Raw genomic sequence first — 22,293 nt, 5'->3', positions numbered from 1 at the left:
GGTAGCATTGCTAGGAATTGCTTCTGCTGATTGTAGTTTCTTAAGGTAAACTATCCTTCAACCTCATCCCACACACATGCTGGTTCAGTTTTCCACAAGAAATTCTGTTTGTTTTTTAGTTACTTCTGTTATTTTTACTAGTTAGTCAACAGACATATTACACGGTTTACAATTATCGTAAGTAAATATACCCTATGCTTTTGTTAGACTCATTCCCATACACTCCCATGGAAACTCCCACACAGTTTCAAATATAAAATGTCTTAATGCATGCTCAATCATCCAGGTAAGGAAATTGCAAAAAGTTTATTCTGTTCATCTGGACGCAGCGTTTTCAGTGGAAGAAATGTTTTGTCACTCAGCCAAGGCACCTAAACAAGCTCCAGCCGATCCAGGAAAGAAGGTGAAACTGCTGTCTAAGCGAAAACCCTTAGTGATCCCGTATGTGTCAGGAGTATCACAATAATTGAGACACATTTTTTTCTAAACACAGAGTTACTGTGGCTTTTAAACCCAAAACACACTGCGCCAAAAATTGGTTCCACCAACACAAATAGAATAATATAGTGTTCGCTGTTAAGTGCCAGGAGGTTTGCCATGATTTATACATCTGGAAAACCAAACAAGGTTGCATAACAATTATCTTGGGGCAAGATGGTAACCCCAAGTTTCTCTCAGATGCATCCATCGCGCTAAGAATGTGTGTGAACATTAGATAAAAAGGACTTACATAGAAAGCGCTATACAAATACAGGCCATTTACCATTTACCAAAGAGCATGTGCGAATGGGTGTGAGTCCATTTACCATTTACCGTTACCATGATAGTTAACTTGTTATGCACCCCTAAGAGTACCGAAGAAAGAGCCCATACATCTCGATGACAACCGTGTGCCCACCCCTGCAGAAGAAGGAGGGAGGCTGATTCTTCTGAAGCCACCCATTCTGCCATCCCAAACCACTCCCACCCTCAAGAACAGCATCCCACAGGGAGCAAGGCTTTGCAAGCCATAGACCCAGATGGATGGATGCCCCCCAGATCCAGCACCTCTGGACAGGGTGTAGGAAACAGGGGTGTTATAAAGGGTTTAACAGAAGTGTTGCATTAATTGTTTAGGAATTATAGAAATTTTAATACTCTTTTAAACCTTTGAGGCTCAAAAGCATTTGGATACATGGCTGCCAAGCAGTTTTGTGGCCATTTAAGACTTTTCCCATAATTATTCTATCACTAATTAAGCAGAGATATAGAGATAAGTGCTGAACTTACATTTAGTAGATGTCCAGTGAAACCCTTTGTATGAGGTCCGAAGAGATGCTGACGCAAGCGAAGGCTTAGATTTAACAAATTACAGAAATTGTAATTGCCAAAACACTTGTGTACCTAACTGTGTGTTGTGTTGCAGACCAGAGCAGCCTTATGATGTCCAGAACCTTGAAGAAGGGTGAATCCTATCAATCAGTGCCACTGAAGCATTGTTCTTGTGTTCTTTTTAGCCATCCATCCACCCATTCAGGGTCATTGATGGGCTGGAGCCTATCTCACCTCCATGGGGAGAGATACAGGGTATACCTTGACCAGTCTGCTAATCTGTTACAGTGCTAACACAGAGAGACAGACAACCCATTTACACTTGGCATTGGGTAGCTGTTTACTGGAACACTTAATATGAGTTTTAAGGAGATGTTGATGAAGCAACAGAAGCCATCATTAAATTAAAAACTAAATAAACACATCAGAGAGAGATTAAAACGTTTTATGAGGAGCCAAAATAACATTTGGGACATTTTCAACCAGAAGGAATATACCAGCCAGCTCAGAATTAGGAGAATTTTCATTAATATAAACACAGACAGTTTACAACAAGGTGTACACCACTGGTTACGCTCAAGAACAGGAAGACCAGATTTGAATTTGCCAAAAAATAAAAGAACTTTCACAGTATGGGGAAAAACTATTAGTTAGTAATGTTAGTTTATGTGGTTTCCTCAGTAAACAGGGTGAGGTAGCTGACTCTCTAGTTTCAAGTAGCCTGGCCCTTAGACCCAGGACCTGTTGGCCTTGCAAGACCCTTCTAAGCAAAAATGATTCCTACTTACCAAACTCTTGGGATCACTCAAGCATTTTGAACCTAAAAAACACATTTCTTCATGCTTATGAATAATAAGCTTTAAACTCTAAAAACCTTTGACCTTGATTGTACCTGTTGTATTGTGTTGTTGTAGGATGATCTCACACCATTGCACATGGCAGCCGACGGAGGTCACTATGAATGTGTTAGACTTCTGCTGGATTCTGGCTGTAATGTCAATGCACAAACTAATGTATGCTTGTTTACTTAAATATGCAATTCAAGAGTGGGTTGGCAGTGTTATTTTCGTGAGTTAATATTTATCTTCTGTCTGTAGAGAAGAACGAATGCTCTCCATTATGTGGCACAGCATGGTCATGACAGAGAGGCCAGCTTGCTGCTGAAGGCAGGAATCAATGTAGATGCTATAAACAATGTAAGCACTGTTAGCTATCTCCGGGAAAAAATAATTATGATCATTCTTTTAAAGTACCCATATGGAAAAGAAATAGAAAAAACTTGCATAAGATTTGGCTTACGTCACATAAGGCTTATATGATTTACTCATGAAAGTGGCCACTTTCTCATTACTTTCATATATTGTTTTAGTAAGTATCCAAAACAAGTTTCAATTATATAATTTATCAAGGGATCTTATATCTGTTTTCACTCTTGTATGCTTTTCACACAAGTTTCACACAAGTTTCACATAACACAAATACAAACTTTATACGATTTAGGGCGACCGTGGCTCAGGGGGTTGGGAGGCGTATCTGTAACCGGAAGGTCACCGGTTCGGTCCCCAGGCTCTCTGTCCTGTCCTTGGGCAAGACACTTCACCTACCGCCTACTGGTGTTGGCCAGAGGGGCCGATGGTGCGATATGGCAGCCTCGCTTCTGTCAGTCTGCCCCAGGGCAGCTGTGGCTACACCTGTAGCTGCCTCCACCAGTGTGTGATGTGAGAGTGAATGAATAGTGGAATTGTAAAGCGCTTTGGGTGCCTTGAAAAGCGCTATATAAAATCCAATCCATTATTATATATATCTTTTCCATATGGGTATTCTTACACAGTGGTATGTTAGCATGTTAGCATTTTGGTGCATAAAATGAAGAAGAAGTCTAAAATTAGGCAGTAAACACTTGTAAACATTTTAAAAGTTAATATCATAGAGAGCAGCTTTTTAATACCTGTTTCTCTTTGAAACAGCAACACTGCACACCACTCCACCTGGCTGTTTTCAACAATCACACAAAAGTTGTACGATTGCTTATCGATGCTGGCAGCAACCTGAATGCCACTGACATTGTAAGTACAAAGTTCCACAGCCACATGAACACAATGCATAATAAAATGTCCTATAATACAGTAATTTTACTGTATGTCTGTCATGTGGGCGACAGAGGCAGCAGACCGCACTACACATTGCCTCAGAACATGGCTGGCATGACCTGGCTGAGATGATGCTGATTTCTAGAGTTAGTCTCAGTTTAACTGATAAGGTACCACACACAGCTTCACACAGAATATTATGTACACTGCTCAAAACAATAAAGGGAGTACTAAAGTCACACATCAGACCTTCACACATCATGTTAATTTGACATATGTTTTGAAATTCATTGAAAACAAGAAGGGGTCAGGGGTCACAAAGGTCAGTGAAAACTATAATCATCAGCCTTTTGAAGGCTGGATGAGATGGTGGATGGTGGTGGGGGGATCTCCTCCCAGATTTGGATCAGGGATTCAGGTGTGTGAAACATGAGGGCCAGGCAGTGACATCAGGTCACATTACACTGGGTATTGCCCTGCAACACAAACCCAGGACCGAGTGCATTAAGACAAGCTCTGCGGATTTCCTCCCAGCAGTCGGGGTACTGTTGGCTAGCATGGTTAATGATAAATGAGCTTTACACAACATCATTTACCAATTCAAACCTGCATACACACAATTCTATCTAGCATTCACACTGCGATGAACCTTCAGCTCTGGCCTGTCTCCTACTATCTGCTCCTCACTCTTCAGACTGTGCTGGGAAACACAGGCTACGTCCACACTAGCCCGGATAAATTTGAAAATGGCGTTTTTGTCTGAAAACGTTCCGCGTCCACACCATCGTTTTCAGTCGTTTTCACAGAGTTGTGCGTCCACATCGAAACTGCCGAAAACGCTTCTGTTCCAGTCCTGCGCATGCGTGAAACGCAAGACGATTCGGCCTGCCTCATTTCCGTCTGCCGTTTATTTACTTTTCCGGCTCTTTGAAACGTCGTGGCAAATGTTGAGGAAAAGCACTGCCATTGTTAGTCCATTTTTAAATGGACTAACAATGAGCTGGAGTTCTTGCTGCGAGTAACACAAAAGTCCAAAGTTGCAAAAGCGAGTGAGAGTTAAAGAATTTGAAGAAAAGCTCTCTGGAGCATGTACAGACTGATATTAATCTTTAATAGCGCTGTCAAAACTGAGAGCAAACAAAACAAACGCTGTGTAATGCCCTCCGCTATCTTAGTTTGATTGCTCACATGACTGCATCACATCACTAAAATGTGTCATCGTTTTTGAAAAGGCTCGGGGTTCGCTGTCCACACTGCAACGCGAAAACGGCTTTGGATAGCGTTTTCAAAACGCTGCGTTTTCCTTGAACGAAAACGGCGTCTCAGTGTGGACATGGCCACAGTGTAACCTGGATGTGCTGCAGGTACTCTCTCATCAAACCAGTAGTGACGAGGATATCAAAAAGCAATTCTAGGAGAGAATAATGGCCGGTTCCATCACCTGCAGAATCATTTACTTTATGGAGGTTGTCTTGGAACTGTAAGAGCAGTCTGGCGAGGAAGAACAGCTAGCAGGTCCAGCGAGCATGTGGTGTGGAGCTTAGCCGGATAACTCAAAGTCAGTCAGTTAAATCGAACAACAGACATTTATTTGATGTTAGCAACATAAGACCATACAAGCCAGGTCTCCACGGCTCTACTCCGTACGTACATGTGGGTAGATGGGTAGTCGCCAGCCCGTTACAAAGGTATGGTTTCTCTCAGAACAGACACACAAGCAGCATGTAATGGCTGCCACACTATACTCACACACCCACTACGAGACTCCCCCAACTACTACAGTAGTAGTGATGTGCGAATCATGAACGAATCGTTCAATACTCAAGAATCACTTTACTGACTCATGAATCATGATTCACAAGCCCAACTGACTCACTGACTCATCACTGTTGCTGTTAGCAGCAATGTATCTAGCTTATAATTAAAATTGTGGAGAAAAACACAACATCCAGTATCGTAACAAAAAAATTTCTGCTCTGAACTGGAAGAAAAAACCCTGAGTAGAAGCTCACATCAAGACAATAGCTCCTCGGTTCACAGTAGCATTGCTCTGCTAACATGCTAACAGCTAACATGCTAACAGCACATTTGAGCTACTCACCCCCTCCCTCCTGGCTCACAGCTTCTTCTTCTTCTTCTTGGTTGGCAACCAATGTTAAGGCTCATTACCGCCCCCTGGCTCACATTTCAGTGGACATTTAGATGAGAAAATATATATTTAACACATTTAAGGAAAATACTAATAAAATAAAGATAAACCAAATAAATGTTTATTAAGCAATTTTGATAGGAAATTGCTTAATTTTAGAAATGTTTTTGCTCTATAAAATAGTTGTTTTCTTTTGGAATCATTCATCTTAGCAGTGGGATTTACATGAAAAGAGAAACAAATTACGTTTGAGTGAAAATGTACATTTTTTGCACTCTCTGGTCGACTGACTCAGTGACTCAAATGACTCAGAAACCCGATTCACTTTGGTGAGTGACTCATTAAAACTCGATTCAGTAAAAAGAATCAAATTTACCATCACTATACAGTAGTAGGGCAACCCCCTCTAGTGGTGCTGTAACACAGTAAGGTTTGTCTTGGAACGTCTTCAGTGCACCCGTTTGATTTGCACCAAAAAAAGGTGAAATTAATTGTTTCACTTACACTTCCGAAGACGACAGCTTGATATCCGTAAAGTTTAACTTGTGGTTGTACTGTGATGATCAAGTGTTCCTTTACTTTTTTGAGCTGTGTATTTCACATTGTACACTAACAAATAAAAGCAGTTTTCAGTTGGTGCATTGATCCCTCTATATCATATTAATTAAGATCTTTGTTCTAGTCTTAAGTAGAATATTTATCTTTTTTCACACCATTTGAAACCTTGATGTTCACTTTTTCTTTGTCCGGACAAAGTTAATCTTGTAGCACAGCATCATGAAAGCTGTTTTAGTATAGATTCAGATCTATGACACTTATAACTGTATCTTCTAACAAACCAATGCTTTTCTGGCCATCTAATGTACACAGCAGGGAAAAACATGTCTGGAAGTGGCAGCAAGAGGAAACCATGTCGTCCTGGTGGACATGATAATTAAAGCTGACCGTTTTTCTAAATGGGTGAAGGTAAGTGTTGCTAACGCTATATTAATACTAAATACACTCTCCTTATATGAAATCTGTGCTCATATTCGATAAATACATTTTCCAGCGTATCAGCATCCATGTCCTGTTGAGTTCACATTATATACATATTAATTGTTTTGGATTTTGTAAAAAAAAAAATCCTGGCATACAGGCATAGTTATAAAGAACGAGAACAACTCAGAGCATACACTATGACAAGATGCTTAACAAACCAGCAAAGTGTCTTGTAAATTCTTTGTGCTAGTTTTAAAAGCAAGAGGTACTGAGAGTTTGTTTTCTTTGTACATCATATGCATAAAACGTGTGAACATCCTTTTAACTTCGAACGATTCACAAAACTTTCTCCCTGTTGAATTCAGGATCACGGAGGATGTGAGCAGGTAAGAAGACGTCTGAGCTTCAAACAGGACCATCAGCCAGAGACACAGCACTTCCGTTCTGTCTTATGGACCCTCGCCACAAAGCATCTGTGTTATGGGGAGTGGAAGATTCTCGCTCAGCACTGGGACTTTAGTGAAGCACATATACAAGCTATAGAACAACAGTGGACAGGTGAGCAGTGCTGAGTTCCTAAAAAATTAGTGACAGTTTTATTGCTATTTTTATTACCTTTATATATATATATATATATATATATATATATATATATATATATATATATATATATATATATATATATATATATATATATATAAAGTCTTTATACAGGAAATCATACAAGTTTGAAAAACTGTAATATAAAGCTACTCTTTGGCCTGTAATGTCCAGAACCATAGAAGCACTGTTTCATGGGTCCAGTGATTTTATTGAAAATAAATTCCCAAATTTGGCACTGACTGATTCGCTCTACAGCAGGGGTGTCAAACTCAAATACACAGTGGGCCAAAATTTTAAACTGGAACAAAATCGCAGGCTAACATAATATTTATTGAAATATATTTATTCCTCCACATATAAGAATGAATCTTTTCTTATGGACTAAAACACGTTTTGCTGAAAAACTGAATATGGAACAAGCAAAGCTTAATACTAAACAATATATATATTAGCTGTATAATACCAGTAGGCCAGCTCTGATAGTAATTTGGTGTGGCTTCGTGGGCCAAATAGGGCCAGAGTTTGACACCTATGCTCTACAGCATCCTGAGTACCTGAGGTGATTAACTCTGGTCTAGGTCAATTTTAACCCAGATCAGGAATTCTTTCTACAATTCTACTACAACAAATGAACTACAGATCTATTTAGAATATATGGATAGGCTGACACGAGTAAATGGATGCTTAATCCTTAATATTTCAGAGAGCAGATGGTGTTGTTTTTCTTTTGTTTTTTTTTACAACATCACTTTTTTGTAGAAAAACGTCTATTATCATACAATATCTTGTCTTATAATAATGACCTGAAGCACAACTACAACTGCCTATACCTGATACCTGAATCTTGGTTAACCAGAGAGATAAAAGCCAGGAGAATAAACCAGATGTTCTCCACTGAACTACCCAAAGTATAGTCTGAATGGCAGCAGAACAAAATGAGAACAGCCCCGCCAACGCTGGAGACAGAGCAATACTGGAAGAGTTTATGTAAGAAGGATGCAACACATAACAGAAATGCTCAGTGCCTAGTGGATCTAAGAGCAGACTGCAACAGTATCCAGTAACCATCACAGTGGCAGACATGTCAAGCAGAAGGATTGGACAGCACCAGTCCCTGCCATGTTTAACACCTACTGGATAGGGAAGCTAACAAGCTAACTCCATTAGCATCCTGCAGCACAAATGAACCAGGTGCTAATGGTTGAGACGCACCCGGAATGTCTAACTGAAGGCTGTCCTGATCCCCAAGGATCCCAAGAAGGGGCCGGTCCCATCCAACTACTGGCCAATAACTTGCCCTCCTCCTGAATGGTAGATACTGTACGTCCATCCAAACCCACACTTGTCCTTGTTGGACATAGTTGGATATAATTGTTAATCTTTCTCTTTGGGTTGATTGGTTTTCCAACCAAGAGCAGTCTCTCCAAGATGACAGCAGTTTGCAACATGGATTGTAATAAGATTTTTCAGCTTTTGTTGCAAGAGTTACATTCTGGGCACAACTTTTTTCTTTAATTCCAAATGCCAGATCTTTGACACCTTGCTTTTAAACTCTGTTTGACTTTTAACTTGTTGAACTTTTTTTTAAATTTAAAGTTGAACTTTAAATAAAATATTAAATTATATAAAATATTGTTTCATTTTGTTGGAGCACTTAAAATGTAAGATATCAGGATGTCATTCAGCTTTGCTTACTGGCCGAGTACCTCGCTTGCTTAACGCTGGTCTCTGGTTACAATACAGACCCAGTGAACGAGTTAGTTACTGTGATTCTATAAATGTTCTGATGGTATAAGAGCTGTCTACAGTGACTGTATTTAACTAATATTCAAAGTTCAGATGGATAATGCTTGATATAAATCTAAATTGAAGGTAAGAAAAGCTTCAAAGATCATGGTCACCGGATGCTGCTAATCTGGCTTCATGGAGTGCTCGTAGCTGGAGAAAACCCTACCAAAGGCCTCTATGAGGGGTTGGTGGAAATCTCCCGGACAGATTTGGCAGGTGAGCTAATCAGGGAGGTAACAGTTTTAACAGTCATACAATATTAGTTAACTATATTTCTCCACAGAAAGACCAATAATGCCGTAAGACTGTTTTTCTGCTTGTTCACTGGAATCTGTCTACTTTTTCTTTTCTCTGTTTTCCTCTTGTTTGTTATCCAGAGTTCATCCGACAGAAGGCAAACTCACAGACCAGCTCTCCTAAAATGTGCTGCGTAATGTGACAAGTTTATGCTTATCATCGAGCTATTGTGTTAGCTTTGTTAAAACTTTCTTTATTTAAAGAAAGAAAAATGTTATTTTCTATAAATAAAATTACATGATTTGAATTGTGAGTCACATAAAGGTTTACATTTTTTAATGAAAGATAGGTCTGTAGCAGCCAGGGGAAAGTTGCTCTCTATTTATTTCGTTTTTTTTTCATTTGTCTTTTTTTTGCCGTGCAATTTTGTCAGGTTTTTTCTACAGCAGCACTTGAGCTGTGTTTACCTAGAAGAGCTGTAACAACAGCCTTGCACTGCTGCAGATTTCCATGTGCTGCATCCCATGCCAGTGATCCACACACAAAGAAAGGACAAGACTAGCTGCCCCTAACCTACCCAAAATGCCCCACGCCTGCTGCTTAGGTGTGGAACATTTTGCTTCCCCCAAAGGTCCTTGAGGTTCCTGAGATTCCCTAAAGCGCAGATCGTACCTCCCAACATGGGCCAACTTGCCCCACATGATAGTGCATCCGAGGAGGCGTGGACCCCCCTGCGGAGGCGTGGACCCCCCTACGCATGGAGAGACCAAACCATGACACTGGCGACTCCGGGCACTGGTGCTCCATACCCCTGCAGCCCAGCCACCCTCCACTGTAAGCATCCCAGACCCCAAACCCCAAGACCCTCACACCAACAACCAGGGAAAACATACAGACACCACAAAATTGCAGCTACAGCTCTCCTACTCTAACCTCCTAGGACATGGCGTCCACATATGTGGACATCACATTTTGGGTTATTTAGACCAAAATACTCAATTTTGCTCTACAAGGGCCTGATATCCACCTACGAGGACATTATACTGCTACTGTTCTATCAAAATTTTAAACGAATATCCTCATGTGGCTCTTATTTTTCTTAAAAACAAAAAAAAGGTAAAAAAAAAAAGAAAAAGAAAGAAAAATCAGATAATTCTTTGTTTTCACATTCATCGGGCCCCAATATGCCAAAATATCAAAGAGAAATTAAAAATGCTGCTGTGGAAGAGTTCAGGTCTTAAGAGGTTAAGACACTAGATGCCCATAGCCCTCGGGTCCACCCCCAGCCACCTGCTAGAACATTAAGTAATGGAATTGATCAGTGGGGACCACAGAGAATATAATTATAATCGTTTTTAGAGGAGGCAGGCATTCTGTCCAGAATAGTGTGGTCTAGAAGTAAATTTCTATATTGGTTAATACAATTTACATTTTTAATTTACATTTTTGCCCCTCAGCTGTGAAAGGCTGATGGGGTATTGTTGTTACCTGGCCGGTCGGGTGGTTGAGTGATGTGAATTGAATAACGAGAGAATGAATAAATCGAGAATGAAGCGACATACATTACCCATCAAAAGTTTGGACACACCTTCTCATTTAATGCTTTTTCTTTATTTTCATGACTATTTAGATTGTAGATTCTCACTGAAGGCATCAGAACTATGAATGAACATGTAACCCACTTTTAAATATAACTAATAAAATGCGCTAAATCCTCAAAAATGTGAAAAGAGTTGTTAGTTTTAACAGTTATACTTAGTTTATGGTGAATAAACCATATATGCAGCAGTTAAAAGGTCAACTAAGGAAGCATGCATCACTCTTAGCCAATGAGCAGCTGCAAAACAGCGCATTGTCCCGCCATCTCTATCTGAGAGAGCGCACGCTTTCCTCTTTTCTTGCAGCTGCAATGAGCTCCGAGCCCGCTAGCAGGAAAAAAAGGGGACGGAGATTCACAGACAAAGGTACAAAAACTAATACAGAAGAGTCAGCACTTACTGATGCTAAAAAGGATTTTATGCATGTATACTGCTAAAAAACTGCATCAAGTTCAAAGCTGTTAGCTAGTTGTAGTTCTCTGCATTTTTGTTGTAGAAAGTGTTTTGTTTTGTTTTACTTTTGTTTCATATGTTGTTTGTTTAATTTAAGACTATAAAAAAAAAATAAAAATTTAAATGAATGAGAGGTAAAACTTGAGGGGGTAGGGACAAATAAGTAAATACTTCTACCTACTCCTTTTCAAACAAATAATGGAATAATATATTGTAATGATTGTGAAGGCTCATGTTTGAAATGTTTGAAATAAAAATGAACTGAACTGAACTGAACTGAAAAGTCAGGTGTGAGGTGGTGCGATTAAAAAAAAGATTTTACCTGTTCATGGTTTATTTGCACTTTTTATGATTTCACTGAGTAAAATCTTTCTAATATTTACTCGAGAAATTGGTTACAGTGTTTTGTAGAAAGCTATACATTTTTTAATGAAAAACTTGAGGCAATGCCCTACAGTTGTATTTTATATTCAGAATGTGATTGGAATTGTAAATATTTACACTATCGAGAGAAGACTGAAGAAGCGTTTAAAACCAATGTGAAGATTTTTACATACTTTATTTTCAATTGTAAACATGGTTAATGTTACCAAAAGTGGTACTTTTATGTGCTAACAAATTGTGAAGTGTAATAATTTGAAAACTCAGTGTGTCCTATGACACTGTCGTTGACATGTTAGATGGATCTGATGTTGATGGCGAGCCTGTCCCATTGACTGACCAGTAGTCTTCTTCCCTTACTGCACGGCAGAGGGTGGTAGGCCAGCTGCAACGAAAATAACTTCCACACCTTTTCAAACTTGCTGCCCCCCAGCTTCAAAGGCAAAATTAATTTTGCTATTGAAGCTGTGTTTTATTTTGAGCCAAAACCTATTTATTAGGGTGCAACGATACACAAAATTCACGGTTCGGTTCGGTTCGATACTTTGGTGTCACGGTTCGATATTTTTTCGATACAAAAAAAATGTTCATGCCTTTTTAATTTGTCATTTATTAAAATTATAAATATATATTTTAACTCAAAAGTACAGTTTTTAAATTTAATGTTTAAACCAAAGTCCGTCGAGACCAAGACAAGACCAAGACTGGTCTCGAGATAGAGACCATCTGTTCACTTTTTCTGTACTGCACAAAAACATGGCGGGTGGAACCAGATCTTCAATACGGACCATTCAAAGTTTTATTCTAACTTTTAGCAAGGCCAAGGATTTGCAACAACGGGTGGATACTTTGAGGAATCTAAAATATTAGACATATTTAGAGTTATTTATCAATTTTTTCTTTGCTAGATATTTCCATTTATCTCACTTTATATATTTGATGTCTTCAGTGTGTATCTACATTGTAGAAAGTAGTAAAAATAAAGAAAAACCATTAAATGAGCAGGTGTGTCCAAACTTTTGACTGGTAGTGGAGGAGTTGATATCAAATGATACCATAGGTGCTTCTACTAAACATTTTGGACAGTTTGAGTCTGGGTGACCTGGACCTCCATGTCAAGAGGCCCTACTCAAAGTTGCGAGGATGAAATTTTCCAATATGTGTTGGTATGCTGAAGTATTAGAAGCTTCTTTTCACTGGAACTAAGACAGAGCCCAGCTCCTAACAAAAACCGCCCCTCACAATGATGCTTTACAACACTGCATCTGATGTTTTGTGTTGCGCTTGATGTTGTAAGGCTTGGATGCAGCTGCTTGGCCATATAAACCCATTCCATGAAGCCCTCTATGCACTGTTGTTGAGCTAATCTGTAGGCTACATGAAGTTAATATTTGGCTCTCTTCCCTTTGTCCTCCCCTCAAACCGGCTGTCCCTCCCTAAGCCGTGGTCTGCTGGAGGTTTCTTCCTGTTAAAATGGAGTTCTTCCTCCACACTGACTCCAGGTGCTTGTTAACAGGGGCTCATCTTACTGTTGGGGTTTATTGTATTGTTATCTTAAATATAAAGCACCATGAGGCGACTGTTGTTTTGATTTGGTACTGTATAAACAAAATTAAAGTGACAGTCCAAAATAAAGTCATTTTAATGAAATTCTTATTTACTCATTGTGAATAAAGTACAGCAGTACATAACACATTTGATTGATGATTGATGGTTGATTTATTTAAACTAAACTAACATAATCATCCTGCTGCAACCAGGTTTCTGTAAGTCAGAATAAATCAATTTGTTGATCAATTATTAATTCTTGTACTAACAGAGAGAGCAAACCCCAAGTTAGCAGTTCAGTCAACAGTAAAGCAACATGGAGCAAAGGCGGCATTTCACTTACTCTTTTGACTGGCCTTACTCTTACTTTGAGAAGAGTAATACTGGGGAAATAATATTGTGTTTTTCTCACTGAAAACCATTTCCACTCTGTTTGACTGTTACTTAAGTAGATTAACCTTTGGTTTTATATCTTTTTGTCAGGAAACAAGACTTAGTTCATATGTTTACTTGTTAAATGTGTATTTTTGACCTGTAGACTTGTAGGATTTGTGGAATAAAGAAACAAACTTACTAGAAATTAAAATGAATGTTTATGTTTGTTCATTTTTTAGTATTTTATACAGCTGACTAGCAATTACACAAGCGTGATTGGGATTAAGTCAATGGACAGGTGAAAAGCTTAGACAATGATACATTTTCATTTCTCATTTTAAAAATTTCAGGCAAATTTGAAAAGCATAAAATTCAAGCTGCATTAATCTCTCCCATCTCTTGGTTTTCTGTAGAAATAGAAAGAAGATGTTATACATATGTAGTGTCTGCACAAAAAAAATCACAAACACAGGCTGTAAATTGAGATGTGTTCTTCTGGTGTTCTGGTTTATATGCCTTTCACTCATCCCAGCTACGTGCTTCTGACCCTGATCAATTAAAATATATAACATTTCATTGTTTTTGTTTTAAACAAAATGTTTTCAGTTATCCTGACAAAGCTTTAATTGGTAAAATAAATGTACAGGAACAGGATTTTCTAGTTATAATGAAGTAAACAAAATTCGAAAACATCCAAGTTTATTTACTTACTTTTTCTAGAAGAACTTGTTCCTTTGCACAGGTATGGGCACGTTTGAGCCTGTCAAACAACAAACAGGGAAATCTTTAAACGCTGCTGTATTTCTTTAAGACACCACATGAACATCTGAGTTTGATGAACAGTTTGATGTACTGTATCTGTGTTGGTGTTTACTTCTCTCCATGATTATTCTGTGAAACTAGTGGAGGTAGAAAAGTAAGCCGGGGGCTGAGGAACAGAACTGTGGAGCTCCATGTGGCTCAGTTTGAATGCAATTTGGTGCCATTTACAGTGAAGAAATACAGACAGTTTCTCTCTTTACTCTTAAAGTTAACAAATATGTTTTTATGTTTATCAATCTAAAAAAAATAAAATTTAGTCTGATTTGATGTTACAATTAAAAAAGTGTTTTTATCTGAAGAGTTTGTAAATATCTGGTTTCAACTGAATATTTGATGATGTTGGTGTTTGGCTTGATTGTCAGCACGGAGAGAGAGAGAGACGGAGGGGGAACAGAGAGAGAGAGAGAGACGGAGGGGGAACAGAGAGAGAGAGAGAGACGGAGGGGGAACAGAGAGAGAGAGAGAGAGACGGAGGGGGAACAGAGAGAGAGAGACGGAGGGGGAACAGAGAGAGAGAGAGAGACGGAGGGGGAACAGAGAGAGAGAGAGAGACGGAGGGGGAACAGAGAGAGAGAGAGAGACGGAGGGGGAACAGAGAGAGAGAGAGAGACGGAGGGGGAACAGAGAGAGAGGGAGAGACGGAGGGGGAACAGAGAGAGAGAGAGAGACGGAGGGGGAACAGAGAGAGAGGGAGAGACGGAGGGGGAACAGAGAGAGACGGAGAGAGGGAGGGGGAACAGAGAGAGACGGAGAGAGGGAGGGGGAACAGAGAGAGACGGAGAGAGGGAGGGGGAACAGAGAGAGACGGAGAGAGAGAGGGAACAGAGAGAGACGGAGAGAGAGAGGGAACAGAGAGAGACGGAGAGAGAGAGGGAACAGAGAGAGACGGAGAGAGAGAGGGAGAGAGGGAACAGAGAGAGACGGAGAGAGACGGAGAGAGGAGAATGAGGACAGAACAGAGATGAACAGGGAGCAGGTGAGACACACATGTTAGTCACATGGTTGTTTGCCAACACTCATCAGAACATGTATCTCGTACCTAGTGTAACTTTTTAGATTCCATTTGTTACTTTTAAAATTCTATATTTGTTAAGTTTTGCAGCTTGTTTGCACAACCAGGATAAATAATTATCTAAACTTTTCTGAATCTAAACAGTGGACTTTGGTAGAATTAAAAAATAAGTGTAGTGCAGGTCTCTGATGATTTTTAGCGCTGCTATCATCTAGTTCTGATTCTGGGTCTGTCTTGGTTAAATCCTCAGTAGTCCTGATTTTGAACTGTTGTAGTCCTGTTTTAACTCCGGATCAGTTCTGGGTCTGGTTGAATCAGGGTTTAGTCCTTGTGTCTTGATGCAGCCCCGACTTTATTCTGCCTTGCTGCTTAATTAAAAAAATAGTTTAAGGTGTCCTGTATGTGATTTTTTTCCTATATGAAGTCATTCTTTTTTTGAACAAAACTCAAAACAGAGCCTAATAATCTTTCAGTCATTTCTACCCTCACTTAATTTCCTTTGGCTGCTCAGCTCTCACACAGTGGCTCAGCTATGCTCCAATCCCTCCATATTGTGACCAATCACATGCGAGGATATAGGATAATATCATTATGTGAAAAACAGAGAGGGTGAGAGACGCAACAGTCAAGTGGAGCGTCCGTCTGTCCTCTCAGTGAGTGAGACAGTAGACAGCGGTGAGGAGGGCTGTGTGAAAGCAAAAACACATAAATATGCCTGATACCTGTAAACGAAGCAGCATCTGGCTGCAGTTTAAAGACTTTTTTTGTCTCGGTCTTGGTCTCGTCTGAACTTGGTCTTGTTCCAGTGGGACATGCCCAGAACACCTCACCCAGGAGGCGTCCTTGTCAGATGCCCGAACAACCTCAACTGGCTTCTTCCGATGTGGAGGAGCAGCGGCTCTACTCTGAACCCCTCCCGGATGGCTGAAATCCTCACCCTGTCTCTAGGGTAGAGGGCAGCCACCCTTTGGAGAAAGCTAATTTCTGACGCTTGTATCCACAATCTCATTCTTTCAGTCACTACCCAAAGCTCGTGACCATAGGTGAGAGCAGGGACATAAATCCACCAGTAAATCGAGAGCCTCAGACTTGGATGTTCTGACTCTAATTCCTGTCTGTTCACACTCTGGTGCTAACCACTCCAAACAAAATCAAACAAAATTGGTGTCAATCAATTGTGCTACATTTCTGCTGGTTTGTGCTACAAATTTTTTGTTTTTTAAAGATATTATTTAACGTTTTTAGAGAACTCACACATGCACTGATAAGCACAGTCCCACCCACATTCCAAGGATTCCCTCTATAAACCACCACTGTGCAATAACTATTTATATGTAAATACTGTCCAAATGTATGTAGTGCTGCAGAAACTAAAACTCACTTCCTGCAACCTCCATCCGGTCGCAGCAGATGGCTGCCATGTTTACTTGTTTATAAGACAGGAGGGAGGTCTTTACCTTACAATATAAAGTGCTTTGAGGCAACTGTTGTTGTGATTTGACGCTATAAAAATAAAATTGACTTGAATTAAACTAATTGAATTTAGAGTGGAGTAGCCAAGAACTGAACCACTGACCTTCCAACTGTTAATCCAGCTTCCTTTTTTCTTTAAAAAAAGAAAAGAAAAGAAACGAGGTACATACTGCAGGCATAAAGGCGATTCACTCGAAGGATGTCATTGGCACTCATCTCTGTAGCTCTGCCAATGGCTACATTCTCGTTGGGTATGGGAACGATGGTTGGCTCCCTGTTTCTTGAGAAGGCAAACCTGGGGTGCAAACACACAGTAAGGCAAATTGTGATCGTAGTCTCAAACAACTGTTATTATAACAACTACAAAGAGAAGGCTAAAAACATGAAATTATAATATGGGCTTCAGCTTGAGAAATACAGCAGGGAAAGGTCAGTCAAGAGGATTATCTACCTAATTATTACCTAATTGACTCTGCCAAACAGAGTCCTTAGTGCCATTTCAAACATCTAACAGAATGGGATATAAATGTTTCAGGGTTTATAATCTGCCCAAAAAGAGCCCAAAGGCAAAGTAGTGCACGGCATTATTGTCCATCGTGTAGTATTTGCTAGTTAGGCAGCAAGCTAGCACTCTGTGACGAGCTAATGTGGCTTTTGTCTATAAATGTGTGCATAATTAGATTGATTGTCATTTTAACTGATTTTTTAATTAATTTATTTATTTTTATTTGAATTTTATTTTTATTTTATTTGTATTCTTTCAACTATTGTTGCATGTGTGTTGTTGCTGCCTGTGTTTGAGTAATTTCTGTAACTGTGAGACACCTGCTGCTGCCTATCTCGGCCAGGTCTCCCTTGAAAAAGAGGTTTTTAATCTCAATGGGATTTTCCTGGTTAAATAAAGGTTAATAAATAATAATAATAATAATTGCAGGCTTCTCTTGTGTTGAGTATCAATTATTTTGTTAGCAGCTGCAATATTATTACTGATAATAAAATTCTCATCATTATTATTGTTATTATTATTATTATTGTTATAGCACTCAATGTGTAAACTGTTTCATAGGTTTACCACAGCTTTACAGGCATGTGCGGGGGGGGGGGGGGGGGGCTGGAGGGGCTTGAGCACCCGACCCCTTAAACATCTCTGCACGGCCCTGCAGCTTTAAAATATACTGGTTTGAATTACTGGTTTTCTCAATGGCCAGTGTTGTAAGAGAAGTTGATTACAACACACATGTAGACAAGATGTAGAAAATTAAAATCTGTTTCTTGAAAATGAAAGGACTGAAAACAGATAAAACTGTGTCAAATAAAACTGTTATTATGACATAATTGTTAAATAAATATACATTTGAAGCATGTTCAGGGAACTGATATCTTACCTTCCATAGTGCATAACAGAGTTGTAGTCATAGGGAGTATTAAGGTTCCTTGTGTCAATTTTCCTAAAGTTATGCTCCATCCCTGTGGGGGTTCAAACAACTCAGTCAATGTTTGTCTCTTACTCCAGGTTGAGCATTAAAATGTCACAAAAGTTCAGTTCACCCTACAGTTGTGTGAGAGCACCTGGGTAACTTTTGTCCTTTGCACAAAAACAAAGAAATCTATTGATTTGTGTCCATGGACACAAGATCTTTCCAGCTTTAAAGAGAGAGCTCTACATATGGACATGGGAGGGCTGGGAGAGTTGTAAGTCCTTTCACCTTGTGGTTCCACATAGTGATTTGTGCATTTATTTTGATGCTACTTTTACACTTAAGAGGTGTGACTGCTTTTGCTGCTGACTTCCATTTTGAATAGTTTTTGGCTATGTTAACCCTTCCACGCATGGTGGTTGCTACAGTTTACAGCTATTTAAAGGCTGTGTTCTTGTATTTGGTATACTTGCAAAATAAACCACTACATTAAACACTGATGTGTCACACACACTGGTCGTTTAATGTTACTATAGATGTATGAAATGTTTCATTGTAATTTTATTATTTAACCCTATCATGCATGAATTATGACAAACTCAATCAGGATTTGTTTGTATTCATCTTTTTATGCCTAAAGATGAATAAAAATACTTAAGAAAAAAATCCTGATTGAGTTTGTCATAATTCATGCATGAAAGGGTTAATATACAAAAACTACTCAGGTTTGGACAATAAAATTACTTGGTTAACTTTAATACTTTTTGTTAATATTCAATTCAATTTTATTTATACAGCACCAAAGCATAACAAGGCACTTTATATTGAAAGGGAGACCCTCCAATAATACATACAGAGAAAAACCCAACAATAATATGACCCCCTTTGAGCAAGCACTCTGGCGACAGTGGCTCAGGGAGGGGCGCCATCCGCCATGACAGGTTGGGGTGAGTGAAGGAATGCAGGTCAAAAGACTAATATACAACACCTTTTTATTTATTTTTTTGAAAAGCACAGAGGAACAAAACATTCTTCCAATTCAAATAGATTAGATCAAAGTTCTGTTGACAATCAAAATAAATAAATAAAAGAATTTTTTCTGACTGATGGAAAAGGCTGTTGTTTGTAATGTGACCCACCTGGAATGACGTTCTCTAGCAAGATGCGCACATGTTGGTCTCTGTCTGAACGAGTCTGTTCATGGTCGAAGCCCAGGGCATGGAGCACCTCGTGTTGGACTATCTGGTGGAAAACACAGCCCTGGCGACTCAGTGACACTATCTGGCAACCCCCACGACGCCCAACAAAAGAGTAACACCTGAAAAAGAGCAGTAAATAAAATTTTTATAACAAACCAGTAAAACAGCTTCCTCACTCAGAACATCCTGTGTTAGATGAAAAGTAGAATTCAAGTATAAATGCCTACATTGTGTTGGACTTACCCCTCACGAGACTGAATGTTCAGAAAGTCTCTTTCTCTGCTCTGGGGCCTAAAGCTGACGCACGTGGCTCCTTCAAATGACCTCAGGCCTTGCTCGATGACGTCACGTTCCCTGCGGGCTTCACACAAAAACATGTATTGTTTGTTGTGGCATTATATTCAACTAAGACTGAGCACAATGCTGCTACTCCTGAGCAACTGCTTACTACTTACACTGGCCTATAAATCAATCAAATCTATGTTACTGCCTCAAAATCAGCTGTTTTTGTACAACTTTAATAAATTTATAGAAAGCATAAAAATATTCTTCATTATGTTGGCTTGAAGCTTGTAAAGATTGGTCATAATATTGAACCGCTTCCCCCCCAGTAGCTTTGATGTGGCATAACTAACAGACATTTTCAGGGTAAAATACATCTGTCCCATTTTATCTACATATTTTAACTATAACTAACTTTGAGTGTTATTATTTTGGGATATATCATAGGTTCAATAACAAAACACCCCCAGTGTAATGTCTGTGGCACTCTGGATGTTTTGTCAGGTAATTCCCTGGAGAAAACTTGTCATAGTTGTTAAAGTTAATCCAAAAAATATTTTGATTGTGACACTGGAAGTAGGTGTAAATTTTATTTGCAGTTTCCTCTAACTAGTTCCTGCACTTTTAAATTAAAGAGCGCCTCTTGGGTTGGATTGAGCCAAAAACACAATGGAAGGAAAAAAGGCATTTTAGAGAAAACAGCAATTTTATCTGCAACATTAAGGTCTTCAAAAATAGGACTGAATATCTTGTATCAGTCTCCATGCTAAGCTTTGGAAAAGCTTTATATATCATTTTATATTACATCCATCTGATATAGATTGATGTATATTTAGTTATTTTTATATATCGGAGGAAATTTATGTATAACTGACTAATTCATTTTTTAATAAACTGTCCTTTTCCTTTTCCTTGGTAGTATTTTTAAACTCTTTGTATTCTGTGTACACAAAAACCTTTCTGTATGTCATTAAAATACTTGTTTAGTGTTTAGTCTTTTGACCAAACAGCTGTATTTGAAGCCCTGAGATGAGAACCCATTGATTTCTCTTTGTATTTAGAGGACACTAAAATGTGGAATCTCAGAGGGAAAAGGTTTGGGAAGCAGCTTTGCCCACTAATGGAAAAAAAAACAAACCCCAAAACAAACCCTACAGACGGAGACAATCATTCTAATAGTTTTCAGTTAAACCTGAAATATTAGCAGAAAAAATATAAAAAGTAATATTTCTATGTATCTAGACTTACAGAACTGGTTGGAGATTCGATAAGGTACAACAACTCTGCCATTGTTTTTAGGCCACAAACAGCCTCGAGCTGTACACGGATCAGCGTTCTGTAGACCTGTTGGCACTGCTATGTCTCCAAATATGACTAGAGGTTCATCCAAGTTCTTTCCTGTAAAGTATGAAAAGAAAAAAGTATTTTCCGTGTACTTTCGATGGTTTCATTAACACATCAACTCAGTTTTTAAGGTTAGCCCCTGGATGTTGTTACTAAAGCTGTATATGAATAGGAACTGAAGTGAAGTTGAACTTACCAAGATTAGCATTAGCCTTCTCCAGCAGTGTCGAGATACTGAAATCATCATCCTCAGTGTTGTTTCCTGTTCAATATGAAGCACAAATGTTTGACTGTTCTATAAGGACACGTTCACATGTTACAACATCACAAAGACATGTCGAGGAGTCAGGCAAATCTAATACGGACCAATTAAAATAAATAAATGAATACAAATCAACATGAATAAGAGCATATCTCACATAGTGTGACATACAAGTGCTAAATGTAAAAAATAGCAAAGTCTTACCGGAGTTTTCAACACTTTTTTTAAAAGGTGCCTGTAATAAGATAAAAGGGTTTATAAGGACTAGTATTTGATTTGTTTGCAAGTTTAAAAATGCTTGAAGTTTAAAATTGCAAATTTATACAATAAATTAATAAAATGAAAAACAGAAGTATTCTCTTTTTGTTCTTATTTTTTGTTTTGAAGAAAGGTTGTATTCCATTTTAACAAAATAAAACATCTTGGTCAGATCAGAGACAGAGGAAATCTACGTCTGCACACTTAACTACAACGCTTACCTCGATAACAAAAGTGTGGGCGAAGCACAAGAACACGCTGAGCACAGCCGTCTGCAGGATCATGGCTGGTTACTGAAGAAGAGCAGCCGACTGAGAAAATACCTGCAGAAAGCACAAGTGTTGGGCTTTTATAGTTAGAAAGGCCAGCTGAATTCTGTCCTAATATGGCGTGCTGTTCAACCAGTACTCATTACTCAACTGGAAACGACAGTTGTTACTTAAACACGTCTGTTTCAACATATTATGAAATTAGACAAAAAGGCTGTTGCTGTCTTTATATTATGTCACAGTCCAGATATTATAGTTACCATCAATCTGTCAAACATGGTGCAGGAGTGTTATGGCACAGGCATGTATGTACGGCTGTTAGTGGCACTGGCTCAGTGTTTACTGATGATGTGGTTGCTGATAGAAGTTATAGGGTGAATGCTTAAGTTTACAGACTTATACTCTGCTAACATTCAGCCAACTGCTCCAAAACTCTCCTA

General features: G+C 38.9%; 2 protein-coding genes across 2 annotated transcripts in view; one reads left to right on the top strand and one right to left on the bottom strand.

Annotated features, from left to right (window-relative positions):
• Positions 1–16,975, top strand: part of ankdd1a (ankyrin repeat and death domain containing 1A) — a 40,597-nt gene extending 23,622 nt beyond the window's left edge. The window contains exons 8-16 of the mRNA XM_085157595.1: positions 2,226–2,324; positions 2,409–2,507; positions 3,279–3,377; positions 3,473–3,571; positions 6,421–6,516; positions 6,897–7,089; positions 9,007–9,138; positions 9,300–14,678; positions 15,263–16,975. Coding sequence (XP_085013721.1) covers positions 2,226–2,324; positions 2,409–2,507; positions 3,279–3,377; positions 3,473–3,571; positions 6,421–6,516; positions 6,897–7,089; positions 9,007–9,138; positions 9,300–9,361 — 879 coding nt within the window. The 3' untranslated portion in view covers positions 9,362–14,678; positions 15,263–16,975. The remainder of the gene's footprint in view (positions 1–2,225; positions 2,325–2,408; positions 2,508–3,278; positions 3,378–3,472; positions 3,572–6,420; positions 6,517–6,896; positions 7,090–9,006; positions 9,139–9,299; positions 14,679–15,262) is intronic.
• Positions 11,348–21,943, bottom strand: LOC146525180 (hatching enzyme 1.2-like). The gene is made up of 10 exons (XM_085157602.1): positions 21,806–21,943; positions 21,531–21,561; positions 21,261–21,326; positions 20,969–21,118; positions 19,682–19,799; positions 19,379–19,557; positions 18,207–18,288; positions 16,992–17,116; positions 14,226–14,274; positions 11,348–13,921 (listed from the first exon to the last, which is right to left on the bottom strand). Exons 1-9 carry the CDS (start codon positions 21,866–21,868, stop codon positions 14,231–14,233), a joined length of 858 nt encoding a protein of 285 aa, XP_085013728.1. The 5' UTR covers positions 21,869–21,943; the 3' UTR covers positions 11,348–13,921; positions 14,226–14,230.
• Positions 21,944–22,293: the final 350 nt, after the last annotated feature.

The sequence above is a fragment of the Neolamprologus multifasciatus genome, chromosome 1, assembly GCF_963576455.1.
Source record: "Neolamprologus multifasciatus chromosome 1, fNeoMul1.2, whole genome shotgun sequence".
In the NCBI taxonomy this organism is placed as follows: domain Eukaryota; kingdom Metazoa; phylum Chordata; class Actinopteri; order Cichliformes; family Cichlidae; genus Neolamprologus; species Neolamprologus multifasciatus.
The sequence above is the reverse complement of the archived record's forward strand: the minus strand, read 5'-3'. Positions and strand labels throughout refer to the sequence as shown.

What these genes read in the sequence shown, in the direction of transcription:
- LOC146525180 (XM_085157602.1), bottom strand. Translation starts at nt 21,868, where the DNA reads ATGATCCTGCAGACGGCTGTGCTCAGCGTGTTCTTGTGCTTCGCCCAC. An exon ending in TCGAATCTCCAACCAGTTCT is followed by an intron (nt 19,800 to 20,968) that starts GTAAGTCTAGAT and finishes TTTTGTGTGAAG; the next exon opens with CCCGCAGGGAACGTGACGTC. An exon ending in AACATTCAGTCTCGTGAGGG is followed by an intron (nt 19,558 to 19,681) that starts GTAAGTCCAACA and finishes GCTCTTTTTCAG; the next exon opens with GTGTTACTCTTTTGTTGGGC.